At 36.1% G+C, this 24,533-nt stretch overlaps 2 protein-coding genes across 2 annotated transcripts in view; both read right to left on the bottom strand.

The window, feature by feature from the left end:
* Positions 1-71: 71 nt before the first annotated feature.
* On the bottom strand, positions 72-15,081 carry LOC136282763 (uncharacterized). Its single transcript, XM_066170603.1, has 16 exons — positions 13,756-15,081; positions 12,758-13,285; positions 12,186-12,302; positions 11,896-11,970; positions 11,097-11,180; positions 10,650-10,742; positions 9,842-9,931; positions 9,184-9,273; positions 8,528-8,617; positions 7,930-8,010; positions 6,564-6,653; positions 5,861-5,950; positions 5,208-5,297; positions 4,612-4,692; positions 2,658-2,789; positions 72-1,816 (listed from the first exon to the last, which is right to left on the bottom strand). The coding sequence occupies exons 1-16, from the start codon at positions 14,996-14,998 to the stop codon at positions 675-677; spliced, it is 4,116 nt and encodes a 1,371-aa protein (XP_066026700.1). The 5' UTR covers positions 14,999-15,081; the 3' UTR covers positions 72-674.
* Positions 15,082-22,750: 7,669 nt separating this feature from the next.
* The window catches only part of LOC136276828 (uncharacterized), a 19,949-nt gene continuing 18,166 nt past the window's right edge, over positions 22,751-24,533 (bottom strand). Inside the window, exon 17 of the mRNA XM_066170602.1 lies at positions 22,751-23,916. Coding sequence (XP_066026699.1) covers positions 22,874-23,916 — 1,043 coding nt within the window. The 3' untranslated portion in view covers positions 22,751-22,873. The remainder of the gene's footprint in view (positions 23,917-24,533) is intronic.

Below are 24,533 nucleotides of genomic sequence, written 5' to 3'. Positions count from 1 at the left end.
ATTGAAAAAAATAAAAAAAAACATTTCACACATTAACTGCAATCCTTGCACATATATCTAATATCCTTGGTTAATAAACTTCAAAGTTTAGTGTGGTCCTTAAAAAAAATATCAAATATATATGTAAAATATGATTTCTACTGAGAGCTGAGAATTTTGGAACAATAACTCACACATTATCGATTAGATTACATCTACATTACATTCTGAACTATTCCATTTAATTGAAAAAGAGATAATACAATAAAATTTACGTTCCCCTGAAACAATCTCCTACCATGAGTATAAAATTTTAGCCTGGAGTAATACATAACTCTGCTCTTCATAAAATCATCAACTAGGATGAAGAAATTTCAAGTTAGAGTACAAGCCTTGAATGACTAACGAGATAGTCCAAATAAACTCATTTGAAAGAGGATACAATAATTTGTACGACGCCTACATTTGGCTTTAAACGAACAAGGCAGAAAAAAACATTCCTTTTTGTACAAGTGTATTTCAATAAAGCTTTCACATTATACTCTTGGAGTCTACAAACAAAAAGTACGGAAGCCTATAAATGTTGAGAAAATATGTTGTTACTTTATTCATACGTCACTAATTCATGTAGACTTTCTAAAAGTTTTCTTTTAAAAGACAGCGATATTCATTAAATAGGTTAGCATGATTGTAATTCAATATTCTTGGCATCTTATTACTGTTGGACGGGAAAGTCGTAGAGCTCCTCTAACTTCCCAATCAGTGCCAGTTAACATTTGAGACAAATACTTTTTGCCTTCATCTGTTACGTTCCAATTTGCGTGAAGGGTTAAGCTCCTTAGTTTGCATTTGGTATCAGTCAAGGCCTTACACAGGTGCTTGATTCCTTCATCTCCGAATTCGCAGACACGGATTTCTAAGCTGGTCAACGGACAGTTACTGCTGGTAAGTGCATTACACAAGTGTTTCAATTCGTCGTCTCCCCACTGAATGTTACCGACGTTTAAGCTTGTTAATCTGCAGTTAACGCTGGTAAGCGCGTCACAAAAGTGCATGATTCCTTGGTCTCCTGACCAATTCCAACAGACCCTTAACCTAGTTAATGTACAGTTCACGCTGGTTAGTGCGTTACACAAGTGCATTACTCCTTTGTCTCCAAACTGATTACCACAGACGTTTAAGCAAGTTAATGTACAGTTAACGCTGGTTAGTGCGTTACACAAGAGCATTATTCCTTTGTCTCCCAACTGATCGCCACTGACGTTTAACCTAGTTAAAGTACAGTTAACGCTGGTTAGCGCGTTACACAAGTGCATGATGTCTTTATCTCCTGACCAATTGTCACTGATGTTTAAGCTGATTAAATTGCAGTCACTACTGATCAACGCTTCACACAGGTGTTTTAATCCTTGACTTTGTAAACCAATGTCATACAGTGTCAAGCTGTAAAGTTCACTCTGAGTAAGCACTGTACTCAAGTTCTTCAAACCTTCATCAGATATCCGACTCCTAGAAAGGATTAATCTGGTCACTTTCCAGTCCCTGTTGGTGATCGCTTTACACAGTGTTATCAAATCAGGGTCGTACTCTGTTGGCCACGCCTTCAATATGCCTGAGGTCGAGCTGTACAACGGTTTACGAAACGTCTTCTCGTCCTCGTCCTCGTTCCACGCTTCATGATACCAGTCCAATGGCAGTACACATTTAGGTAGCTCATCCATAAACAGAAGCACCACTTGCCATGCACCTTCTCTGATGTGGATAGTAAGAAATGTTTTCAATTGGTATTTATCCATTGCTTCTCTTAATTCCTCAAAGGCACGAGGTGATTGGAGTACTAAAGGATTAAAACGAAAGAAATATTAATCTTTCACTCAAAAAATTACAGCGAAAAAAACCGCCTTAATATTTTTTTTTTGTCTCAAAACTGACAAACTACAAAAAAATTTCCTCAGCAAATTGGAAACAAAAAGAATTTCAAGTCTCAGTGTTTCGACTTATTGTTCAAACATTCCAAATCATAGGAAACCAGTTGGTAAAACAAGGAGACGAACAGTATCAACAATAAATGTCGTGCGATGACAAAAACAGTAAGCTAAGCCTACTTTCTTTTTTTTTTTCCAAGAAGTCTTAAAAATTTCAGCAAATCACTTGCGAAGTTGAAATCATTTTCATAAAGTTTTATTCCAGTATAGTATTTTCCCTCGCTGGTAATCTGCAAGCGACCAGCTTTAACATCAGAATTGTATGGACAGAGTAGAAGGGTCATGTCTGTCCAACTTGATCTTACTCGGTCAATAAGATTTTTATTCCATGACCGCCGCTCTTCTTTTTGTTCCTTTTTCTTGCAGGGCCGCACGCTTGGCCCTGCAGCTTTTAATGCTCCTGCTCATGCAACCGTGCACGGTCTTCATAAAGGGATTAATTTACAAATCTTTTTTTTTCCTTATTAAGAACGGGCATTGGATCGCGCGGGTAACTTGATGATTGTATAAAAATATCAGGTCTACTGAGAAAGAACAAACCCAACACAAGATCACAAATCTGGATTTAAAAAAAATTCCTTGACCATAACACAAACCCAGCATTACTCTGTAATCTTACGACACAATAGAGATAACTGGACATATTTTTGAAAACCAGTACAAACTGTCACTTATTTTAACAATGTTAAGTACCTCGCCTGCGTAAGCCAAGTTTGGCTGGCTCTTTAGATAAGTAGCTGACATAGCTCTGGAGTTCATCGGGTAAACTGACATCAAACTTCGCCAGTCCTGACCTAATGGTCGGATACATGGCGTTCTCTAATGCTATCATGAAGAACACAAAAAAGGCACAACCAACTTCAGTACTTTAGGTCATAATCTTAATTCGGTGAAATTATAAAATGAGGAACTCCTCTTGATGAGTAGCACAATCACCATACCCACTTCCGTAACATGTATGGAAAATGTGAAAATTGCTAGTTTGGGACAAAATCACTTCTTTAGGTCTGTTTTAAATTCACATTTACTATTACAACTGATTTATTTCAAACTATTTTATTTTTGTCACATTTGATTCAAATTTGTATTTACCCATAATCCCTTGTGGGTGTGGTCTTTTTCACAAATAATCAATTTCGAGTTCACTGACACAGTAAAAAGTAGAAATAATAACATTTTGTATTACATTGAGGCTAGTATCTCCCTAGTGAGATCAACTGGCACTCTAAAAACTGACTTTCTGCTTCTTTTTACAACTTGAAGATCACATCACCATTTTTCTATTGAAAATTCAGCTCTCTTTTTGCGATTCTTTTCATTATATTTTAGATTCCTTAGCCTATTCTTTTCCTGCTTTTTCCTCCTCTACTCTTTGATCCTCGCAAGCTTTTCTTCCTTTTTGTTAACCATACCTCTTGTCAAGTGCACTTGAAGCGATATTTACGGATGGCTAAATCTCAGAAAAATTATTGAGCTTGAAGACTCCCGACATAGCGCTTTTGGTGGCATTTGTAGCGAGACTCCGTTCTCAATATGGCGTCAACATGGTAAAAAGCGTAGCGACTCGGTCAAAAGTGAATATTTTGGCCGTTTCTAAAGATATGGACCCGAAAACTTGGAAATGACAAGAGAAACTTATGAGCATTGAAGTGTAATCGATTTTGAAACCCGACTTTGCCGTGTTTGAAGTATAGTAGCGAAGGAGCAGGTAAGTTGATGAAAAATATTATTGCGTAATCAGGTTTTACAAAACCGTAGCGACTGTTTTACACTGATATTTCTCCGTTTATAGTCAATCCTTTAGACTGATTTTTCGCTATTTTAGAACACCAAGTATGAGCATTTGGTTAATGTGTTTTTGTTCCCACAGGATTCCAGTTCAGTCATTCTACGGACAACAACTTGGTGTACTTCTAAATTCTGAAACCCAGCGTTACACAAAGGATACTTAAGAATGATAAATCTTTTCTATGCGTTTTAATAAACTTGAAATGTCAAAGTTTTTCTCAAATGTAGTGTTTATTGTGTGTTATCATTAGGTGTAATTTGTTTGCTCAAACGAGCTTTCTTTCAGTGAAAAATGTATTTAAAAAATTTTACCACTGAGATTGTGTTACGCGTTACAACCAAAATTGGCTCGATTTTTCATCTTTCACGGGTATTTTCTCAAAGACAGCAATGTGGTTTTCTGATTTTTTGCTTTTACTATAATCAATAAGAACAACTTTACCTGTAAGCAAAGATTTGGCTTCAATGAAAATGTAAGACAGAAGAAATCATTGAAAGTTTGCAGTCAACCCCCTATGGGCATGGTGATTGTGCTACTCATCCTTAAAGACAACGTAAGTGTCAATGTTGTCATTAACTGTGACAGATCACGGACATGTTTAGGGTTAAACTTACATTTGCCATTCAAAGATACCACCTACATGTCTTGTTGACCATTTCGGATATGCAACATTAATATGTAGCAAAATTTGAAAGTATCTATTTTTTAGTGCAATGGGAGGTTGTCTTCTCACTACATGACGGCTGATGACTGGGTTTCCAGAGTTCCGTGGAAAAAGAACTTCGATAAAGAAGTGGAAATGTTCCAATAGCATTCTACTACAGCTATATTCTCTTTAAATGTGCATTATTTATTCACCTTCCATCCTACTTTTCTGTAGTTTCTTAAGTAGTTCCTCTAGATCTACTTCAATGGTAGAAACAGGGGGAGGTGAACTACCTGAGAGAACAAGTAAGCAGCAAAATGGTTTAAAGCATTCAACATCATTCTTGGTTCATAGCATTATATAAGAGGAAGGGGTATCTTAAATATTGAGCACATACACATCATATGGTGTTTTAATATGTAATGAGCACAAATGTTTTGCAAATTGCATGAGGGGCTTGAAAATATAAGAGCAATGAGTAAATTATCCGGTCACACATAAGTAAAAGCGTCTCATAAGGGATTTTTCATTCCATCATCATTTTTCATTTTCTGATATTTTGGCTACAGGTTTTTGAAATGCATCTTATTCATCACATAAGGTGCCCGAGAAAGACGTAAGTAACACATACAAAATCATTTAGGAGTCCTTTATAACAAGAAATAGAAAGAGTTTTACCTAAGAGTATTCTGCTTAAAAAATCAAGCCTATTTTCCAGAGGATGTAAATTAGTGGAACCATTTCCTCATATCACTTTCCATATTTCTTTTTCCCTGTTTAACAGAGCCAATATGCATGTTTCACTCACCTTTCACTCTTTGCCTGGTAAGTTTGGCAAGTAGTTTGTCTACTTTCTCGTCAAGATTTGCAGCAAAGAGTTTAGGGGGAGGCAAAGTGCCTGAAAGGAAAGGTAAACAGAAGGATACACTGTATTTAGCATTCAGTGCGTTACCTTACATAAATGGTTAAAAACAGGTATTTACCAACATTGTAACATTATGGTCATGTGAAGGTAAAGTTTGTAATATCTTCAATTAATCACCTAGTATAGTAATTGTTGAAATTAACCATTTAGAAATACTATTTCATCATGATAAGCCATGGCCAACTTAATATTCCCTTTTACCACACCACAGAATTAGGAAAAAATAAATTAAGAAAAATTTCATCTAAAAAATAACACTTTACATAACATTTACAGCTGAAAGTATAAGACAGCAGTCTCACTTGATAACTATAAAGGAAGAGGGGTTATCTTTACTAAGGAATAATTTCCCTTGAAAATGAATGATTAGAACAAGGACTGGAAGCATTGATCAATAGTAATAAAATTAGATAACAGGTTCTTTTAAACAAGGAATAATTTCCCTTGAAAAGTGATAATTGGACACGGGCGAAAGCCACTTATAGCATTCTTGCATTTATTACTCTCTTGTGAATCAATAAACATTTTTTATTTACCTTCCACTCTGAATCTCATAAGCTCCATGTGTAGTTCTGCTAGTCTTTTCTCAAGATGAATGGATGAAAAGTCAAGGACAGGAAAACTACCTGAGAGCAAAGGTACACAGAAATATATTTAGCACTTGGAGCCTCACATGATAAAAAAAAAGTTACAGCACACTAACATGTATCAAGGTCAAGTGAAAGAACAATGGTGCAAGTTTTCTATTATATCATTGCGAAATAAGCTATCTGTAATTATTATTTCATTATCACAATTGCCACAGCCAATTCAATACTACCTCTGACTGAAATTATGGATTAAGAGGCAAAACTTAATTCAAAATATTTTCCTTAACAAAACTAAGTTACTGAATAAAAGCTCAGTGTATTTCACAGTATTCTTGGATGAAAGTAAGGATAGAAAAAGGCATATGTCTCATACAGGAAATAATTTATCGTACAAGTATTTTCTGGAAAAAAAGGGAAGACATTTAATGGCATTGAGCCATTACATGGCTAAAATATAAAAATAACAACCAAACATTTTTAACACTAGGTCATATTGTCACCCTGATGATGACTTAGTGTTGAAAATATTTGGTTTTACTTTTCAATATTTCAGCTCATTTTTAAACCTAGGCAAACTTTATGGACAGCTATTAGCATTCTTGGATCAGTTTCTCCCTAATAATGACGAGAAATGAATTTTTCTATTCACCTTCCATTCTCAGCCTCTTAATGTCCACACATACTTTTCCTAGCTTTTCTTCAAGATCAATGGTGGAGAGAAGAGGGGGAGGTGAAGAACCTGAAAGCAAAGGTATACAAAGCTTTTCAAAATTCAGTTTCTTACTTTACACAGAAAAGATAACCACAGGTATACCTGTGCCAACAACAATTTATCATCATGTTAAAGTAAATATCGTTAGTTCTCCATTCTAACACCATGATCATTGTTGAAAACAACTATTATGTATTTTTACTGCACGCCGACTCAATACCACCTTTAGCTAAAGTAGAGAATGAGACAATCCCAAATTTGGATTAATCTAATCGCCCTAGGGACACTGAGCTATTGCAGACACCTTGCCACTGTGGACAAGAGCCAGCCCCAGGGGCAACATGTAAAGAAATGACTGAAATAAACTCCCTTCATAATGGACTCTGGCTATTGCTGTGACAATTTACTTGTTTTTTATTTTGCAATAAGGAACTACTCTTGAAGACAATGTTAGTGTCAATGTTGTCATAGACTGTGACAGAACACAGAAGGCTTATTTGCCATTCAAAGATAACATCAACATGTCATGTTGTCGATCATTTCTGTCATAGAACATTACTGCAAAATTTCTTTAATGCATGGGCTGCATGAGGTTCTTAATGGAGTTTGGGCTTTTACAGCTAACAATAAAAGTTTTGGCCATTTTACAGCTAACACTTAAAAGGTGGGCCATTTTACAGCCAATGATTAATTTGTTTCTGATAAAAAGTTTAAAAGAAATTTTTTCAGTGGACCCTTTTTACGACTGGTGGTTGAAATTTGTCAATTTATACACCTAATATGTAATTTATTTGCTGTTTTACGGTTAACAGTAAACAAAATTGAGACCCTCCCACATGTACTGAAAAGTTTACTGACGTGCATCTTTACTATATGTACTATTAAAGCATAATTATATATATATATATATATATATATATATATATATATATATATATATATATATATATACATAAATGTGGGGGTAGTGTCTACCTTGGCATAAAGTGCTCAGTGCTGTGGTAGCAGTGGTGAGTACATATACGTGAAAGAATCAAAGAGCACGCATCGATTCTCTGTTACTCTGAGTTTTGCGCCTAAGCACTCCTCAGACAGAACTTTTAGTCTGAGTAACAGAGAATCGATGCATCCTCTTTGATTCTTTCACTTATAAATATACGTATATGCTTTAATAGTACATGTAGTAAATGTGCAGGTGTTCTGCGGACTTCTGTGGAAAAAGGCACTTTGATAAAGAAGTGGAAGTGTTTCAATAGCATTCTACCACAATCATTTTCTCTCTAAATGTGCATTATTTATTCACCTTCCATCCTACTTTTCTGTAGTTTCTTAAGTAGTTCCTCTAGATCTACTTCAATGGTAGAAACAGGGGGAGGTGAACTACCTGAAAGAACAAGTAAGCAGCAAAATGGTTTAAAGCATTCAACATCATTCTTGGTTCATAGCATTATATAAGAGGAAGGGGTATCTTAAATATTGAGCAAATACACATCATATGATGTTTTAACATGTAATGAGCACAAATGTTTTGCAAGTTGCATGTAAGGCTTGGAAATATAAGAGCAATGAGTAAATTATCTGGTCCACAACACATTAAAGCGTCTCATGCGGGATTTGTCATTCAATTGTTATTTTTCATTTTCTGATATTTTGGCTACAGGTTTTTGAAATTCATCCTATTCATTACATAAGTTGCCCAAGAAAGATAAAATACAACACATACAAACCATTTAGGAGTCCTTTATAACAAAGAAATAGAAAGAGTTTTACCTAAGAGTATTCTGCTTAAAAAAATCAAGCCTTTATTCCAGAGGATGTAAAGTAGTGGAACCATTTCCTCACATCACTTTCCATATTTCTTTTTCCCTGTTTAACAGAGCCAATATGCATGTTTCACTCACCTTTCACTCTTTGCCTGGTAAGTTTCATAAGTAGATTGTCTACTTTCTCTTTAAGATTAGCAGTAAAGAGTTTAGGGGGAAGCAAAGTGCCTGAAAGGAAAGGTAAACAGAAGGATACACTGTATTTAGCATTCAGTGCGTTACCTTACATAAATGGTTAAAAACAGGTATTTACCAACATTGTAACATTATGGTCATGTGAAGGTAAAGTTTGTAATATCTTCAGTTAATCACCTAGTATAGTAATTGTTGAAATTAACCACTTAGAAATACTATTTCATCATGATTAGCCATATTAAAGCCATATTAAATAACATTGTAACATTATAGTCATGTGAAGGTACAATTTATGGTGTCTTTGATTGATCACTTAAAATTTTATAGTAATTGTTGAAATCAATCATTTAGAAATACTATTTCATCATAATAAGCCATGGCCAACTTAATATTCCCTTTTACCACAGCACAGAGTAAGGAAAAACTGAAATTAAGGAAAATTTCAAATAAAAGTTGACACTTACATAATACATAATAGGTGAAAGTATAAGACAGCAATCTCACTTATATAAAGTAAGCAGGGTTATCATTGTTAAGGAATAGTTTCCCTTGAAAATGTATGATTTGAATAAATAAATCAATACACATTTTACATTCACCTTGCATTCTGAGCCTCTGAAGCTCCATGCTTAGTTCAGCTAGTTTTATCTCAAGATCAATGGTTGAAAATTGAAGGTCAGGAGAACTACCTGAGAGCAAAGGTACGCAGAAATATATTTAGCACTTAGTACCTCACCAGATATAAAAAAATAAAGGCATAATAACATGTACAGAGGTGAAGGGAGAGAACAATGAAATTGGCTATTTTTAAGTATTGTTTCATTATAACATGCCACAGCCTGAAATTATAAATCTAACAGCAAAACCGAATTGAAAATATGTTCCATAAAAAAACTAAGTTAGTAAATAATAGCTGGGAGCATTTAACAGTATTATTGGACAAAAGTAAGGACAGAAAAAGGTTAATATCTCATAAAGGGAATAATTCATCTTACAAGTATTTACTGGAAAAAATAAGAAAACATTTAATGGCATTGGGCTGTTTACATGGCTAAAAATATTTTAAAAAAGTAAAAACAAAACATTTGTGACACTAGGTCTCTTCACCCTGATGATGACCCAGTGTTGAGAATATTTGGTTTTTACTTTTCAATATTTTAGCTCATTTTTAAGCCTAGGCAAACTTTATGGACAGTTATTAGCATTCTTGGATCAGTTTCTCCTTAAAAATGATAAGATATGAATTTTTCTATTCACCTTCCATTCTCAGCCTCTTAATGTCCACACATACTTTTCCTAGCTTTTCTTCAAGATCAGTGGTGGAGAGGAGAGGGGGAGATGAAGAACCTGAAAACAAAGGTATACAGAGATTTTCAAAATTCAGTTTCTTACTTTACACAGGAAAGATAACAACAGGTATACCTGTGCTAACAGCAAATTGTCATGTTAACGTAAAATAGTGTTAGTTCTCCATTATAAAACCATGATCACTGTAGAAAACAACTATTATGTTTGCAAACTTAATACCATATTAAGCTACAGTAGAGATTGAGACAATGCCAAATTTGGATTAATCTACAATTGACTCTTGCCCTCCAGAAACCTTGCTTTTACAGACACCCCACCACTGTGGACAAGAGCCAGCCCCAGGGAAAACGCATAAAGAAATGACTGAAATAAATTCCCTTTATTAAGGAACCTTGTTATTGCTGTGATGTTTTACTTGTTTTTTCTCTCGCTATAGCTGACACTTAAATACTTTGTCCAAAATCCTGACTTGCATATTATAAAATGACATTATGGTAGAGGAAAATAAAGAAACCATTCTTCAATTGGGTGGGAACATGAGAATTTCCTATGTTTTGTTTCTATAAACATATGAAATTTGTCTCTTACTAATATGGACACTAAATCTCCCCCAAGGGTGTCTGCAGTAACAGGAGTCAACTGTACTTGGAAAAGTAACAACTGACATAAATGCCAAAAGAATTGAAGGGCATTCTATTTATTACCTTAAAATTTTAATTTTGACTTATCCTTAGCTTCAGGGTCTCTTTTCACTCACCTTCCTTTTCCTGAAATTTCACAGTGCTGTGTCTCACTTCCAGTTTTTTTTTTTTGTGACCAGCAGTGGACAGTAAAGAGGAGGGTGAAATACCTGAGGGAAAAGTACAAAGAACAATTCATGGTGTTACTTTAATAGTGACTTGATAACAGGTCAAACAACATGTGATTGCTGACTGTATATGGTGTACAAAATCTATCTAAACTATCTCACTGTCACCTTTTTATGGCACAATTTATGATCAACATTGAAAAAACTTAGTAAATAATTTTATCCTGTTTCACTATCCTCAGCCTCTACTATCTTAATGTTCCCTTAAAGCAAAACACAGAGTGAGGGATGTAATTTCCTTTCAAAAAAATATTTTGAATGAGAACTAAATGTATTTAAAAGCATTCCTAGTTTAGTTTTACCATGAAATTTAATTTAACAGCATCATTCATTCACCTTCCATTCTTTGCAGTTTCATATGTAGCTCTTCTAGTTCTCCTTCAGGATCAAAGGTGGAAGATCCAGGAAGAGGCAACATGCCTACAAACAAAATTCACACACAGAGAGATTAGCTTTTCTACTGATAAACAGCTAAAACAGGCATACCAACTTGTAGCTAAAGATAGATTTATAAAAGCTGATGAAACAACTATTTGATATACACATATATATCTCATGCATATTACTTTAATTCCACAAACCAACTCAAATTCCATTCCACATTAGTACAGAATCAGGTACAATCATATTCGTATTAATTTACATTATTTTACATAATTTACAGCAATATTAATACTTTTGTTTCACAGATAATAACACGGGAAACCAACATGTGACCATCAGTATAAAGTGCATGAAAGTCATCTAAATTACATCATCAATATCAGGTAATCACTACATAGTTAATGATTAAGGTTGAAAAAAACCTTTATCATACTATTATTATACTATTATTTTAATGATTATTTCATTATTATTATTATTATTATTATTAATACTGTTTCACCATCCCCAACCACTACCATCTTAACATTCCCTTAGGGAAAACTAAATTGAATTTTAATTTCTTCCAAATTAATCTTTTTAATGAGAACTAAAAGTATTTCAAATATTTGTCAGGTTAGTTTTACCCTACAGACCCTAGCAACCTTACATGTTTAATCCCAAAAGCACACTTCTTTACACTTAACATCATAGCTGAACACACTGAACATATTCACTTCAGAAATTAATTCAAACTGAGCTTCCTCTTCACCTTTCCTTCCCTGCCCTTCCTCCATACGTTCTTTTCCATGACCAGTAGTGGGTATTACAGTGAGGGGTGAAGTACCTAAGAGCAAAAAGTTCAGGAAGAGATTAGCATTCACAGCCTCTCTTCAGAAGTACTGTTTGTTGTTTCCCATAAGTTGCATTCTTTAAAATAGTACTTACATCACATTATTGCATTGAGATAGTTCTTCAAAGTTTTGTCAAATAATAAAATGTTATTACTGTTCACAAGAACTTCCCATAATAACTTAATACATCTTTTAATTTTGTTTTTACCTTTCATTTTCCCTGTCTCAGCAATTTTCATCTTCTGTTTCCATTTTTTCAGCTCTCCTTGTTTTTGTGGACTTTCACTGGTTGAACTTTTGGAGTGGAATTTAGAAGATAAAGCACCTATAATCAGATTTAAAATAAAACAAAAATTAATAATGAGGCAATCATTCAATAATGACATTTAAAGCCATAAAACACACCTCAAATAGTTTTTTATAAAAATCCCAGACACAAATACGGGTAACTTTTTTTTTTGATAGCCCCTCCAACAAAAATCTTGCCAATTTTTATTTTAGCTTGTTTTATTATATTACTTTTATATTTGAAGAAAAGACAAATACAACCAGACAGAAAGGAAAATAAAATAAATTTCTTGAAAACAAATAAATTCTGGAATTAGATTGTCATGGCTTACATAGTCAGCATGAGCTTATTCATGAGACAATTAGTTCTATCTTGATCAAAACCTGGACCCCTCTCTACATGTGTGTTAACCCTATGATGCAACATATTGAATGAGTGATGCATTGTGTTTTTAATCATTTCAAAACATTTTTCCTGAAATTTCACTTGACCTCTCAGTGCATCCTTCCCAAGAAAGTACAGTTTGTATGCTATGTACTCTTCTATGTCCATTGTTGTTTTCAGCTTCAGTTCTGCCAGGTTAAGTTCCTTCAAGATCTTTTCAGTCACAAAACAATCTTGAACCATCTTATCCAAAAGGCCGCGCGAGTAATCTTCCCATAATTCCTCCAAGCTCTTAAGAGAATCGCACTTTACTGTTATCACCAAACTTCCCACAGAAACACCTGTAATGAGTACCTTCATTTCTTGCAAGTATTTCTGAAACTCACTATGTTCATCCCTGCTCTGTGGTGGTGTAGTATGAAGGTAATTCATTGCAATTAAGCACAGGACTTTCTTTTCAAGTGGTTGGAGATCATCTAAATCTGTATCAGATTGTCTTTTTCTCTTTGTGTCTGAAGCTGTGGATGCCTTCTGATATCCTGCTGGCTCCATTGCCGAAACTGAAGCTGTACTATAAGTGTCATGATCTGCAAGTTTCATGTGTTCTGCATCAACCTTGATATTTAATTTTTCATCTGTTGATTTGGAGCAAAGTGCCTTAGTTAAAAATTGTACTTCAAATCCACTTGAAACTATTAATATCACATTTAACTTCAAAGATGTTGGATGACAGTCTGATTGCAGGTCCTCATTATTAGAGGGCTGCTACGCCAGTTTTCCTTTGCCCAAAATCTGAAATTGCACTGCAACCTCACAACTGAATAGTACCCAGTACACAAAAATTTTTGTAACATGACAAATTTCATAAATGTATCTGCAAGGATGGAAGAAAGTGAGAAAGAGGTAATAGTGACTGAGAGGGAACTATTACTGCTGGTTTATCCATATCAAAATATTTAAGAAATAAATCATGCAATATAGCGGCACTATCTACATGTACCTACATTTAGTCTTTTACATAAGGTTTTATATTTCCACGTACAGAAGGTTAAAGCAACATCCCCTACACCTAAAATTTAAGCAAAGATAAAATCATTGAACATACCATTTTCCACTACTTTCTCAATCAGCCCTTTAAACCTCTCACATTCTGCTCTCCATGAGTAAACCTTCCTATAGTTCTCCCGAAGCTTCACAGCATTGGCTTCTCTCTCTTCTGTGCTTTCTTCGTACATCTCTTTGATCCTTCGTGCCCATTCATCTTTATCTTCATCTGATGCAACAATGAATTTTTTTCCACCTTCTACTTTTTGCAAAGCCTCAGCTATGCCAGATTCACCAGAGATAAGTACAGGCACACCAGCAGAAATGGCTTCGAGACCAACTAACCCAAATCCTTCAGTACGTGAAGGAAGAGCAACCAGGTCTGATTGGCGAAACATTCCTTTCAGTTCATCCGGTTCAGTGCAATAACCACGAATGGTTATCTGCTTGCGTTTGATGCATGTCTTCTGGAGAAACCACTGCTCTACGTTTCGGTGGTCACCAGGAGATGAGCCAACAAATGTGAGCTCAAATTCGTCTCCAAGGGAACCTATGGCATTTGCTACTATATCATAACCCTTTAACATAAGGTCTTCAAAGGTTGCTCGGCCGAACATGAAGACGTTGAATGTCTTCATGAACATGTAAGACTTACTTGATTCCATCGACTCGTTGCAAAACGTTTCCATAATTCCAGGGGTGATGATCTCCACTTTCACAATTGGTAGACTTCTGCTGTACTTCTGTTGTAGACGTGAGCCGACAGCGACAACTCCATCCGCTGCTTTACACAACTCAATTTCCATCTTGTGCTTCCTCTCGTTCTCCTCGATCGTATCTGTAAAGGTCGTGGCAGTAGTTTCTTTAAACTTTCCAAGGTCCTCGCAGAAGACGTGGACGAACTGAATCCATTTACATCTTGTATTTCGTACAATGAGGCATGCTGGAGTTCCAAATTTTCTGCCATGACCGATCACAATATGCGGATTCGGAAGCTCTGAAGGTGGAGTTTTCAAACAATCCAGGGGATCTTGTGATCCAGGAACAGTCTGAGCGGTGATTAAATTCACTCCGTGTTGTTTAGCATCTTCTTTGTCCTGATCATCGCTTCTCGAGACATAGCAGTGGATGTTCATCCTACCACTCGTTGTCTCTGCTAAATTAATAGCTAACTCGCGATTGAAAGTTGATAATCCACCTTTCGAAGATTTCCACTCGTCACAGAGAAACATGGCATCAATAAGCCTCTGTTCTTTCTTCTCCTCTTCGCTACTGGTAGCAGTAGATGCGCTCGAACACGCCATTGTTAATATTTCTCCAATTTCTTCTACTCCACTAATTAATAAATATCACATTCAAGTAAATTCGTAAAGAACATATACGTTTGACTCCATCAAGCACAAGGTTCAATTCATTGAATGCTAAGATGTCACGGAAGTTGCGCCCATAGATCAGGGTTAGCTCTTCAGCGGCTCGAGACAATTTCATGTATACGGCCGCTCATGTCACTTTCTGTCCATGTGAGGAATCATTTAAAATAATAACTTTATTTGCCTAAATAATAAGATAATAATAATAATAATAATAATAATAATATTAAAAAAAGCAGAGATAATAATTGTTTCAATTGTTTCGAAATGCAAAATGGCAAAAAGGGTCAAGCCAGAGAGGAACTAAATCCTCATTAACGGAATCATGCGACTTTGAATAAATAAAATCTTACGCGAGAACCGTTAGAGAAGAAAACAATCACCAAATTGTGGTAGGCCGCTAAACATACTTCTGTGTACAGAAAGCAAAAACCCACACGAGTTTTATGGCAAAGCGCTTGGTACGTACGTCATGACCTCGAGCCGAATATTTTCCCGTCCGGCCCTCCCACTCGATCAATCAAGAAGTACATAAGGCGAAAATAGAGATGACGAAAACAAAGAATTCTTCACGTAGGTAAAGGAAGCTTGTCTGGGACACAAATGTTTCTGAACAACGCCCATTTTTATGTTATTGCCTTGTCATAAATGATTTCCTAGGTTAAGTTTGATTACCGTATTTACCCGTGTATAATGCACACTTTTTACTATAAAAATAACCGTCAAAATCGCAGTGCGTATTATACACGGATTCTATTGTTTGTTAAGCACGTTCTAATTTGCATACGTTAAAAACACAACAAAAGTAAAAGTGCGCGGAGCGGTCGCCTTTGTTTACGACTCATTTGAAGCTCACGTGACAAATACAGTAAACGCGTCCTTCAAACGCGAGAACACTGATCTTGCTGTGATTCCTGGCGGGTTACCTTCCCTTCTCCAGCCACTCGATGTATCTTTGAACAAATCGTTTGAAGATGGAGTCTGAAAGCAGTGGATGACTGATGGAATTCACGAATTTACCGCCTCTGGACGACAAAAGAAGGCTTCGGAGGAACTGATCTGTTTGTGGATTTCGCAAGCGTGGAAAGCTATTCCGTCAGAAAAGATCGCTGCCTCTTTCCTGAAGTGCGGGATCACAATCAATACGGATGGATCACAAGATGAATTAGTTTACAATTCATCCGAGGTCACGGATGAACTTGATTCAGTCATCAAAAACCTATTTGAATCGGACTGCGATTCGGAATTTGAAGGTTTCGTTGTTTATAGACACTGAACATTTTACTTAAGTCGTACGCAATGCAGTGATGATATTCAAGCTACCAGCAGTGCTGTGAGTAGAAATAATGTTTATGAACTGCTGTTATGATAATAATTCAAGTTGTGAATTTAGGTGTATTAATAAGGACTTAGAAGTTACAACATTTGTAAAAAGTTTGACTGTAATTGAATAGAAAAGTTTGTAAATAGGTGCTCGGAGCGTGCGATATTTGTAGTAGCAACTAGTTAAAAATTGTTGTAAACATATTATTAATGAATTCCCAGCTCTTGTTACTAAAATGGAAAAACGGAAGTTTTAATTCTTGGAGTTTGTCTCGAAATCTTTTTTTTTGGAAAAAAAAAGGTCAAAAATTAGGGTGCGTATTATACACGGGCGCGCATTATACACGGGTAAATACGGTAAACCAATTTGAAAGGGATTACACCTAAATCTGCCTCAGAGAACTAACTTAGTAAACAACAAAGGAGAGCACTGGAAGTTTCTAGCACAAGGCCTTTCTTTCATGTCGCCAAAACCCGCGGAGATGGAAGTGAATAGAGTAGAAAACTTTATATAAGGTTGCTCATTAGAATCTCAAACAAAAGTAAGAACTTAAATTTTTATATACTTTTGAGATAAGCGTTTGATTTCCCTGTCCCTTTAAGACATGCTCTAAATCTAACTTCCTGTGAAAAAAATTAAAAGCAAAAAAGGAAAACACTGAGCCAGAATGAATTAGTTATAACAGGAAGGGCTTCTAATGCATCAGACGCGTTCCCAAAATTTGAATAATAGAACAAAAATTATATCATGCAACCAAGAGCTTTGAGATTATTTCAAACAACGAAGTGCTAAGATAGCAAAGGAGGGCGACAGCAAAAATTGAACAAACGATCTTGAGATACTTTTAGTTGGAACAGATACTCTGACTGATCAAAAAAACCATTGCGGATAGTTTTAAATTGATATTTCACATCGGAAAATTTGATTAATCCTCCTAACTTCCTGAAAATTGATAGGACAAAGAACTTCGCGCAGGTATCAAATGTGATGAAGTTAAAAATCTCCTGTTGGAATTGAATGTCTATAGATGCTGCAGCCCCAACGACACTCATCCAAGAATCTTAAAATGTTGCAGTAACTCGCTAGCCTCGCCCCTCTGCTTATTTGTTTAATAATTCATTCAAATTTGGTATAATTCCGAAGGCCGGGAATATAGCTGTTTGTTTGTTTGTTTGTTTTTTGAAAGCAGCTCGGTGTTATTCCGCCTAATATGAAAGGTACCAAAATTAAAGTGGAGAGTTACAGACTTGTTTTCCTGGCTTTTGTTGTCAGTAAATTTACGAGAAGATTGAAAGGAAGTCTAAGGCTAAGTCGAAGCATTTGGTTTTATGGAAGAGCGTTCTTGCCTACCGAAATTACTCGACACTTCCCGCAAGCCATTTAGATTTATATTTTTGACCGAGGGAGGGAGTTACTTAAAAAATAAAACAACATTTATTAAATTTAACTGTAGTCCTTGCACATATTCAATGTCCTTGGTTAATATACTTCGCAGTTTAGTGGTCTTTAGTGGTCCTTTAAAAAATACAAAATATATATGTAAAATATGATTTCAACTAAGAGTTGAGAATTTTGAAACAATAACTCAAACATTATTAATTAGATTTCATCTACATTACATTCTGAACTAATCCAGTAAATTGAAAAAGAGATTATACATTATGATAACTAAGTAACCCGTAAAACAATTTCCCACCATTAGTATGTAATTTTAGAGTAACACACAACTCTTCTCTTCATAACATCATCAGCTAGGATGAAAAAATTCCGAGTTAGAGCACAAGCTTTGCGTAAATGACTTACTATGTAAAGTCCAAATAAACTCATTTTAACGAGTATACAATTGGTTGTACGACACCTACATTTGGCTTTGAAAACAAACAAGGCAGAACAAAACATTCCCTTTTGTTCAAGTGTATTTCAATTAAGATTAAACATTATACTCTTGGAGTCCACTTACAAAAAACATGAAAGCCGATGAAAAATGAGAAATATGTTGTTGTTTCATTTACACGTCACCATTTCATGCAGACTTTTTAAAAGTTTTCATTCTGACTACACTCGGGCGAGATATTCAATGTGAAAGTTTATTTAGGATGAGTCAGCCAGTCTTGTAGTCTGCACATCCTTCTACAATCTGCAATACACTCCAAGTATTCACTGAAAATGAAGGGTTAAGCAAAAATAGGCTGTGCTACGCCAGATACGAAAAACCACTAAAAAGCCACTCTTTAGAAGTGGCCAAAAAATATGTGGAGGAATTAGGAGGATAATTACCCCGAGGAAAGGGTAACTAAAATAAATCTAGTTACACTACTAATCACACAGAAAATTCAATGAAAGCAGTGATATTTTACAGAGTTGTAAAACAAAATTACATTCAATTAAAAAAAAAAAGAAAAAGAAAGTGGTCAAACCTTAGACTGACCGACGTAGAATGACTTAATTTTCCCGCGAAACGCTTAAATAATTTACGTCTGAATTTTTGTGGTTTATTTATGAATTATTTAATTGTATTATTTATGAATATCGTTGTCATCTAAAAATGTAATATCTGACGTTTGAGTGACATGGAACGAATTAGTCAGAAATTAATAAATTTAATTAGTCAGAAATTAATATTCTGACTCCACGTTGAAGAGTTTCGCATGGCAACACGGTAGTTTCGGATTATTTAATTAAAATTACTTCTTTTATTTTTGAGTTTCTCGGATATACGTCTGAATTTTTGTGGTCTAGTAGCTAACGCGAATGCCAGAGTTCTTCTTGCTGTCATTTCGCTGGTTTTCTTTTTGTATCATCGTTTTACCTTAGGTTTACTATGCAAGATCGTTTGGCTTTGCTTTCGTGGGGTTTATACATTTGTTTATTCTTTTATTGCGCACCTTCTTCTCGTTTTTACCCGGAATGTAAAGGTTTTACGAGTATTTGTATTTCTATTGTATCTGTCGATTGTTTTTATAAGTAACACTTCTTCATTAGTTTTCTACTCGTAGTACAGTGCCTACGGGTAATGTTTCTTTGTTGCCACAAAGTCCCAGCCTATCCAACGAGGTCAACTTAATGGGGCTGTAGAAAAGGAAGATCAGTGATTCGAGGCCAACAGTGGGCCTGTAAATGAGAAGTAATCGAGGCCGAAACGAGTAGAACGACTTAACGGGCCTGTCCCCAAAGGCAACGGGGAACGAACAAAAATAATTTGTTCTGTATAAGAAAGGAGGCCATAATCGGATAGATACTGTGAGCCTGTCTGAAAGCCAACGAGGCCAAAAAAGAAAAAAAATTTGTTGGACCTGAATAGATTACACGAGGCCAAAATGGATAACGTTATGGGCATGTGATGAAAAAAAAAAAAGAAAAGAAAAAAAAGAAAGAAAGAAAATAAAAAGAAAAAAGGGCCTGTAAGAAAAATAGAATAATGCGTTCGAGGCCAAAATAGGCCTGTAAGACAAGTAAACGAGGCCAAAATGAGTAGAACGAGTTAACAGGTCTGTCTTCAAAGCCAATGGAGAAATAAACAGAATAGAATTTGGCCAGTATAAAGTAAAGGAGGCCGTAATGGATAGATACTTTGGGCCTGCATGAAAGCTAACGAGGCCAAAATTGTTAGAATAGCAGTGGACCTGAATAGAGAAAAAGAGAGGCCAAAATGAACAATGTTATGGGCTTGTCTAAGGAAAATATGGCTAGATGGACCTGCAAGGCTATAGATATTGAATATATGGGATATCTGATAGCCAAAAGGTTGGCAAGTTATTTAGATTTCTCTGTGTTTTCTGTTTCTCGGGTAACAAAATTACACAAAGAGCTCAACGAATTGAAAAAGACCGAGTCCTGCCCGGTTGATACAGCATTGATGGCTTTACAGGTTTTGGTGGGTCGTCCACCGGCCCTGTTTGATTCCTATGCTTCGATTGCAGCTCTTTAAGAGATAGTTCACTTAGCACAGAAGTATGCGGATGAGCGATACTCGAGGTATCACATAATCCTCAGAAAATGTCGCCCCCTGGTGGCAGACGCATCCTTACAGAATATCCTGATCAAATTAGTGGCCTCGAAGGAGGAAGCTGAGATTGCTATGGCAATCGAGAAGGCGAGAAAGTCAAGCCAAGCAGAGAAAAGTTTTTCACCGCCTGTTACAGCTGGGAGAACAAGGAGACCCTCTTATGGATACCGAAGAGGTCGTGGGTCCCGAAGATGCTGAAACTGTGGCCAGCTGGGCCATTTGGAGCGTGCGTGCCCTAAGGCTGAGGCATGTAAACGCCAGTAGATTTCTTGTATAAGTGACTTTCATTTATCTTCCGAATTACTCAAATCATTTGTGCAATTTTTTCATAAGAGTGTAACGGAATAAAATGTCTTGTGTGTTTATTCCCTTACTTTCTGGTGTGTTGCCCTTTTTTTTCAAGAGAGTGTTCAAGAGATTCAAGATTCAAGATTGTTCAAGAGAGTGACCCGACAAGTTGTATGTCCATAGGGCATATCCTTGAACCCGCGAAGCTGGCTAACCGTGGTCATCTTTCTTAGGCTTGGGTAGGTATCTTTTCTTAGTCAGCGTTTTGATTTTGTTTTTCATATCCATATTCTAGTTTGACTGCGAGGTATTAAATTAATTTAATCCCTGTGGCGTGCAGAAATCTTCCGAGATTAAGTGGGTTACTGTTGATAGACACCCAAGCCCAAGTAAGGTGACCAGTATTGGGCAAATATTCGCGGATGTTCCGTTGTTTTTCAAATGTTCTTGCGCTTTTTCTTTTCTTACGCGCTCTCTAATTGACAGGTGTCAGATTGTGACAGATACTTGTAAAAATAATGTTTCAAAGTTTGTTTGGAAGCCTTTTAAATAACCTTTATCCTTACGCAAATGAAAATGTTTCGGTGAGGCATCTCTCTTTAATTTGCATCACCTCTATTTTAACTATCATTTACTCGCTCAAAAATTGTTCATTTTATGGAAGATCTTGCCGTATTTACAGCCCTAAATCATTCGGGTTCTTTCGGAAAGAATTTCGTCAAGTTTAAAAAAAATAAATGTTATTTACCGGCTAAGGGTCGGTCCGTATGGTGAAAAACTGTGACCTCGGTCTTGAAAATGCTGCCCTCGGCCCAGGTATTTTCAAGACCTCGATCACAGTTTTCACCATACGGACCTCCCAGCCGGCAAATAACATATATATACACGTGTGCGTTCGAAATCTATTGCAAAAATACATAGCAAATATGATGAGTAAGGATTCTACTAAATTACAATTCCATAGAAAGGAAATATTTACCCGATGGTTGTCCTCAACGTTCGTTATGTCTCATGCACGGTCAGTTAGTGATAGTTTCGTTTTGTGATTGATCAATTATAGCTTATTAACGATTGTTGCGTTTTCACGCGTAATTAATTAATCTGGAGTGAAACAGTTATAGCACTATAGGATTAGAACTACGAGTGCGAGGACAGGGTGACTCCCATATCTCATGCTAATGAGTAAGCAGAATGGATATTGAACTATTTTGTCTATCATGTAAACACAATAGCCCTTTACTCACAAGAATAACCGACTTTAAAATAAATGAACCGACAACCCTAAATAACAATCGTGGCGTACGTTGGTGCTAACTCCTAGGAAGGAAAAATGCGTTGAATCACGATTACAAAAACAACAATGGTCGTAATTTTCAATTAACAAAATTCTCATTTATTGACTTTGTCCTTACCGACAGAAGAAGTCTTTCAGGTACACGGCCAAAATCGGCCAGTGGCAAATCTCCCAGTGGCAAATCTCCCAGTTGTCGATTTTCACACTCAGCCGCGAGAAATCCCAACACCAAAGCCACTGAATACGTAACTTTCGGTTTTTCTTTTTGTTTATTGATTTTTCCCCTTCTAGAAAAGTTTGAACCTCACTGCCTCTCAGCGATAAGGATTTTTCAGTGTTTTACCCGCCACAATCCGAGAAAGTTCCGACAAACAACATGTATTGAGAATCGTAAACGCTTTGCCGTTCATTCATCAATCTAACCAAGTATCGCCAAAGGTGAGTGACGAGTCAGTAGCTGATTGGCTATATCAACACACATGAAAATATATGATATTTTTTCACCTGTGTTGTTACGGCTTTTCTCAGGGCCGGAGTTCAAAACATTTTTTTATAAAAGTTACAGCATTATTGCCAACAGACCCGTTATACGAAATTGAAGTTGCATTCATCATCTCAATTTTTCAAAAAAAGTGAAATTCTTCTATTGAATAAAAGACGTTTAATAATCGTTTGTGTCATGATACCGAGTCATTTCTCAATTCTTGATCGCGATGTTTCGACTGGCTTACTACTGGTCATTTTTTAATACTCCGTTAAACAATTGAAAGTGACTAGAAGGTCAGTTATTTAATTAATCACCTTGAACAATAATCTTCAAGTTGTCATTTACAAAAATGGAATTTATTTTATGACCAGCGAAACGTAACAGGAGGGACCTGTCAGGGCTCTGACTTGTTACTTGGTCCACTTTGTAGCAGGACGGGAAAGTTGATGACCTCTGCTAACTTTCCAATCAGTACCAGTTAACATTTGAGACAAATACTTTTGCCCTTCATCTGTTACATTCCGATTTCCGTGGAAGTCTAAGCTCCGTAGTTTGCAGTTGGTATCAGTCAAGGCCTTACACAGGTGCTTGATTCCTTCATCTCCAAATTCGTTGTTGCAGATGTCCAAGGTGGTTAACGCACAGTTACTGCTGGTAAGTGCATGACACAAGTATTTCAATCCGTTCTCCGCGAACTGATTCCAACTGACGTTTAGGCTGATTAATGTACAGTTAACGCTGATCAGCGCGTTACACAAGTTCATTATACCTACGTCTCCCAACTGAATCCAACTGACGTTTAAGCTGGCTAATGTACAGTAAACACTGGTTAGCGCGTCACACAGGTGCATTATTTCTGCATCTCCTAACTTATTCCAACTGACGTTTAAGTCGGTTAATGTACAATTATCGCTGGTTAGCATGTTACACAAGTTCATTATTTCTACTTCTCTCAACCAATTGGAACCGACGTTTAAGCTGGTTAAATTGCAGTCACTACTGATCAGCGCTTCACACAGGTGTTCTAATCCTTGACTTTTTAAACCAACGTCATACAGTGTCAAGCTGTAAAGTTCACTCTGAGTAAGCGCTTTACTCAAGTTCTTCAAACCTTCATCAGATATCCGACTCGTAGAGAGGATTAATCTGGTCACTTTCCAGTCCCTGTTGGTGATCGCTTTACACAGTGTTATCAAATTAGGGTCATACTCTGTTGGCCACGCCTTCAATATGCCTAACGTCGAACTGTACAACGGTATACTAAACATCTCCTCGTCCTTGCCCCACACTTCATAATACCAGTCCCATGGCAGTTTATTTTTAGGGAGCTCATCCATAAACAGCAGAACCACTTGCCATGCACCTTCTCTGATGTGAATAGTAAGGAATGTTTTCAATTCGTCTTGATCCATTGCTTCTCGTAATTCCTCCAAGGCACGAGGTGATTGGAGTACTAAAGGATTAAAACAAAAGAAATATTAATATTATACTTGAAAACATTACAACGAAAAAAAACGCCTTTACAATTTTATTTTGTCTCAAAGCTGACAAACCACAAAAAATACCTCGGCAAATTTGAAACAAAAAGAATTTCGAGTTTCAGTGTTTCCACTTGTTGTTGAATCATCCCAAGTCAAAGGACACCAGAGGGTACAACAAGGAGACGGACAGTGTGAACAATAAATGTCGTGCGATACCAAAAACATTCAGCTGAGCCTGTTTTCTTTTTCTTTTCCAAAAAGTCTTGAAATTTCAGCGAACCAGTTGCGAAGTTCTAAATCATTGTCATAAAGTTGTATTCCAGTATATTATTTTCCCCCAATGCCTCTTAGAGATGTTGTAGTTGTTGTTGCTTTTTCCAAATCTGACTCGAAAGTTTCAGAACATTATCAAAATCACAAGAGGAAAAAATTTTGGTTTCACTTTGCCAACATAACAACGAAATAAATTGAAAGAGACGTTTTTTTCTTGGGAATACGATCATTAAGCACCTAAATGAAATTAGAAGATCCTCACTGCTAAGAACACTACTGAAACTAGTAGTTGTAAATAGGACCTGAATTTTTCCCG

The sequence above is a fragment of the Pocillopora verrucosa genome, chromosome 8 (genome assembly GCF_036669915.1).
Source record: "Pocillopora verrucosa isolate sample1 chromosome 8, ASM3666991v2, whole genome shotgun sequence".
In the NCBI taxonomy this organism is placed as follows: Eukaryota; Metazoa; Cnidaria; class Anthozoa; order Scleractinia; family Pocilloporidae; genus Pocillopora; species Pocillopora verrucosa.
This window is presented reverse-complemented; position numbering and strand designations above follow the sequence as displayed.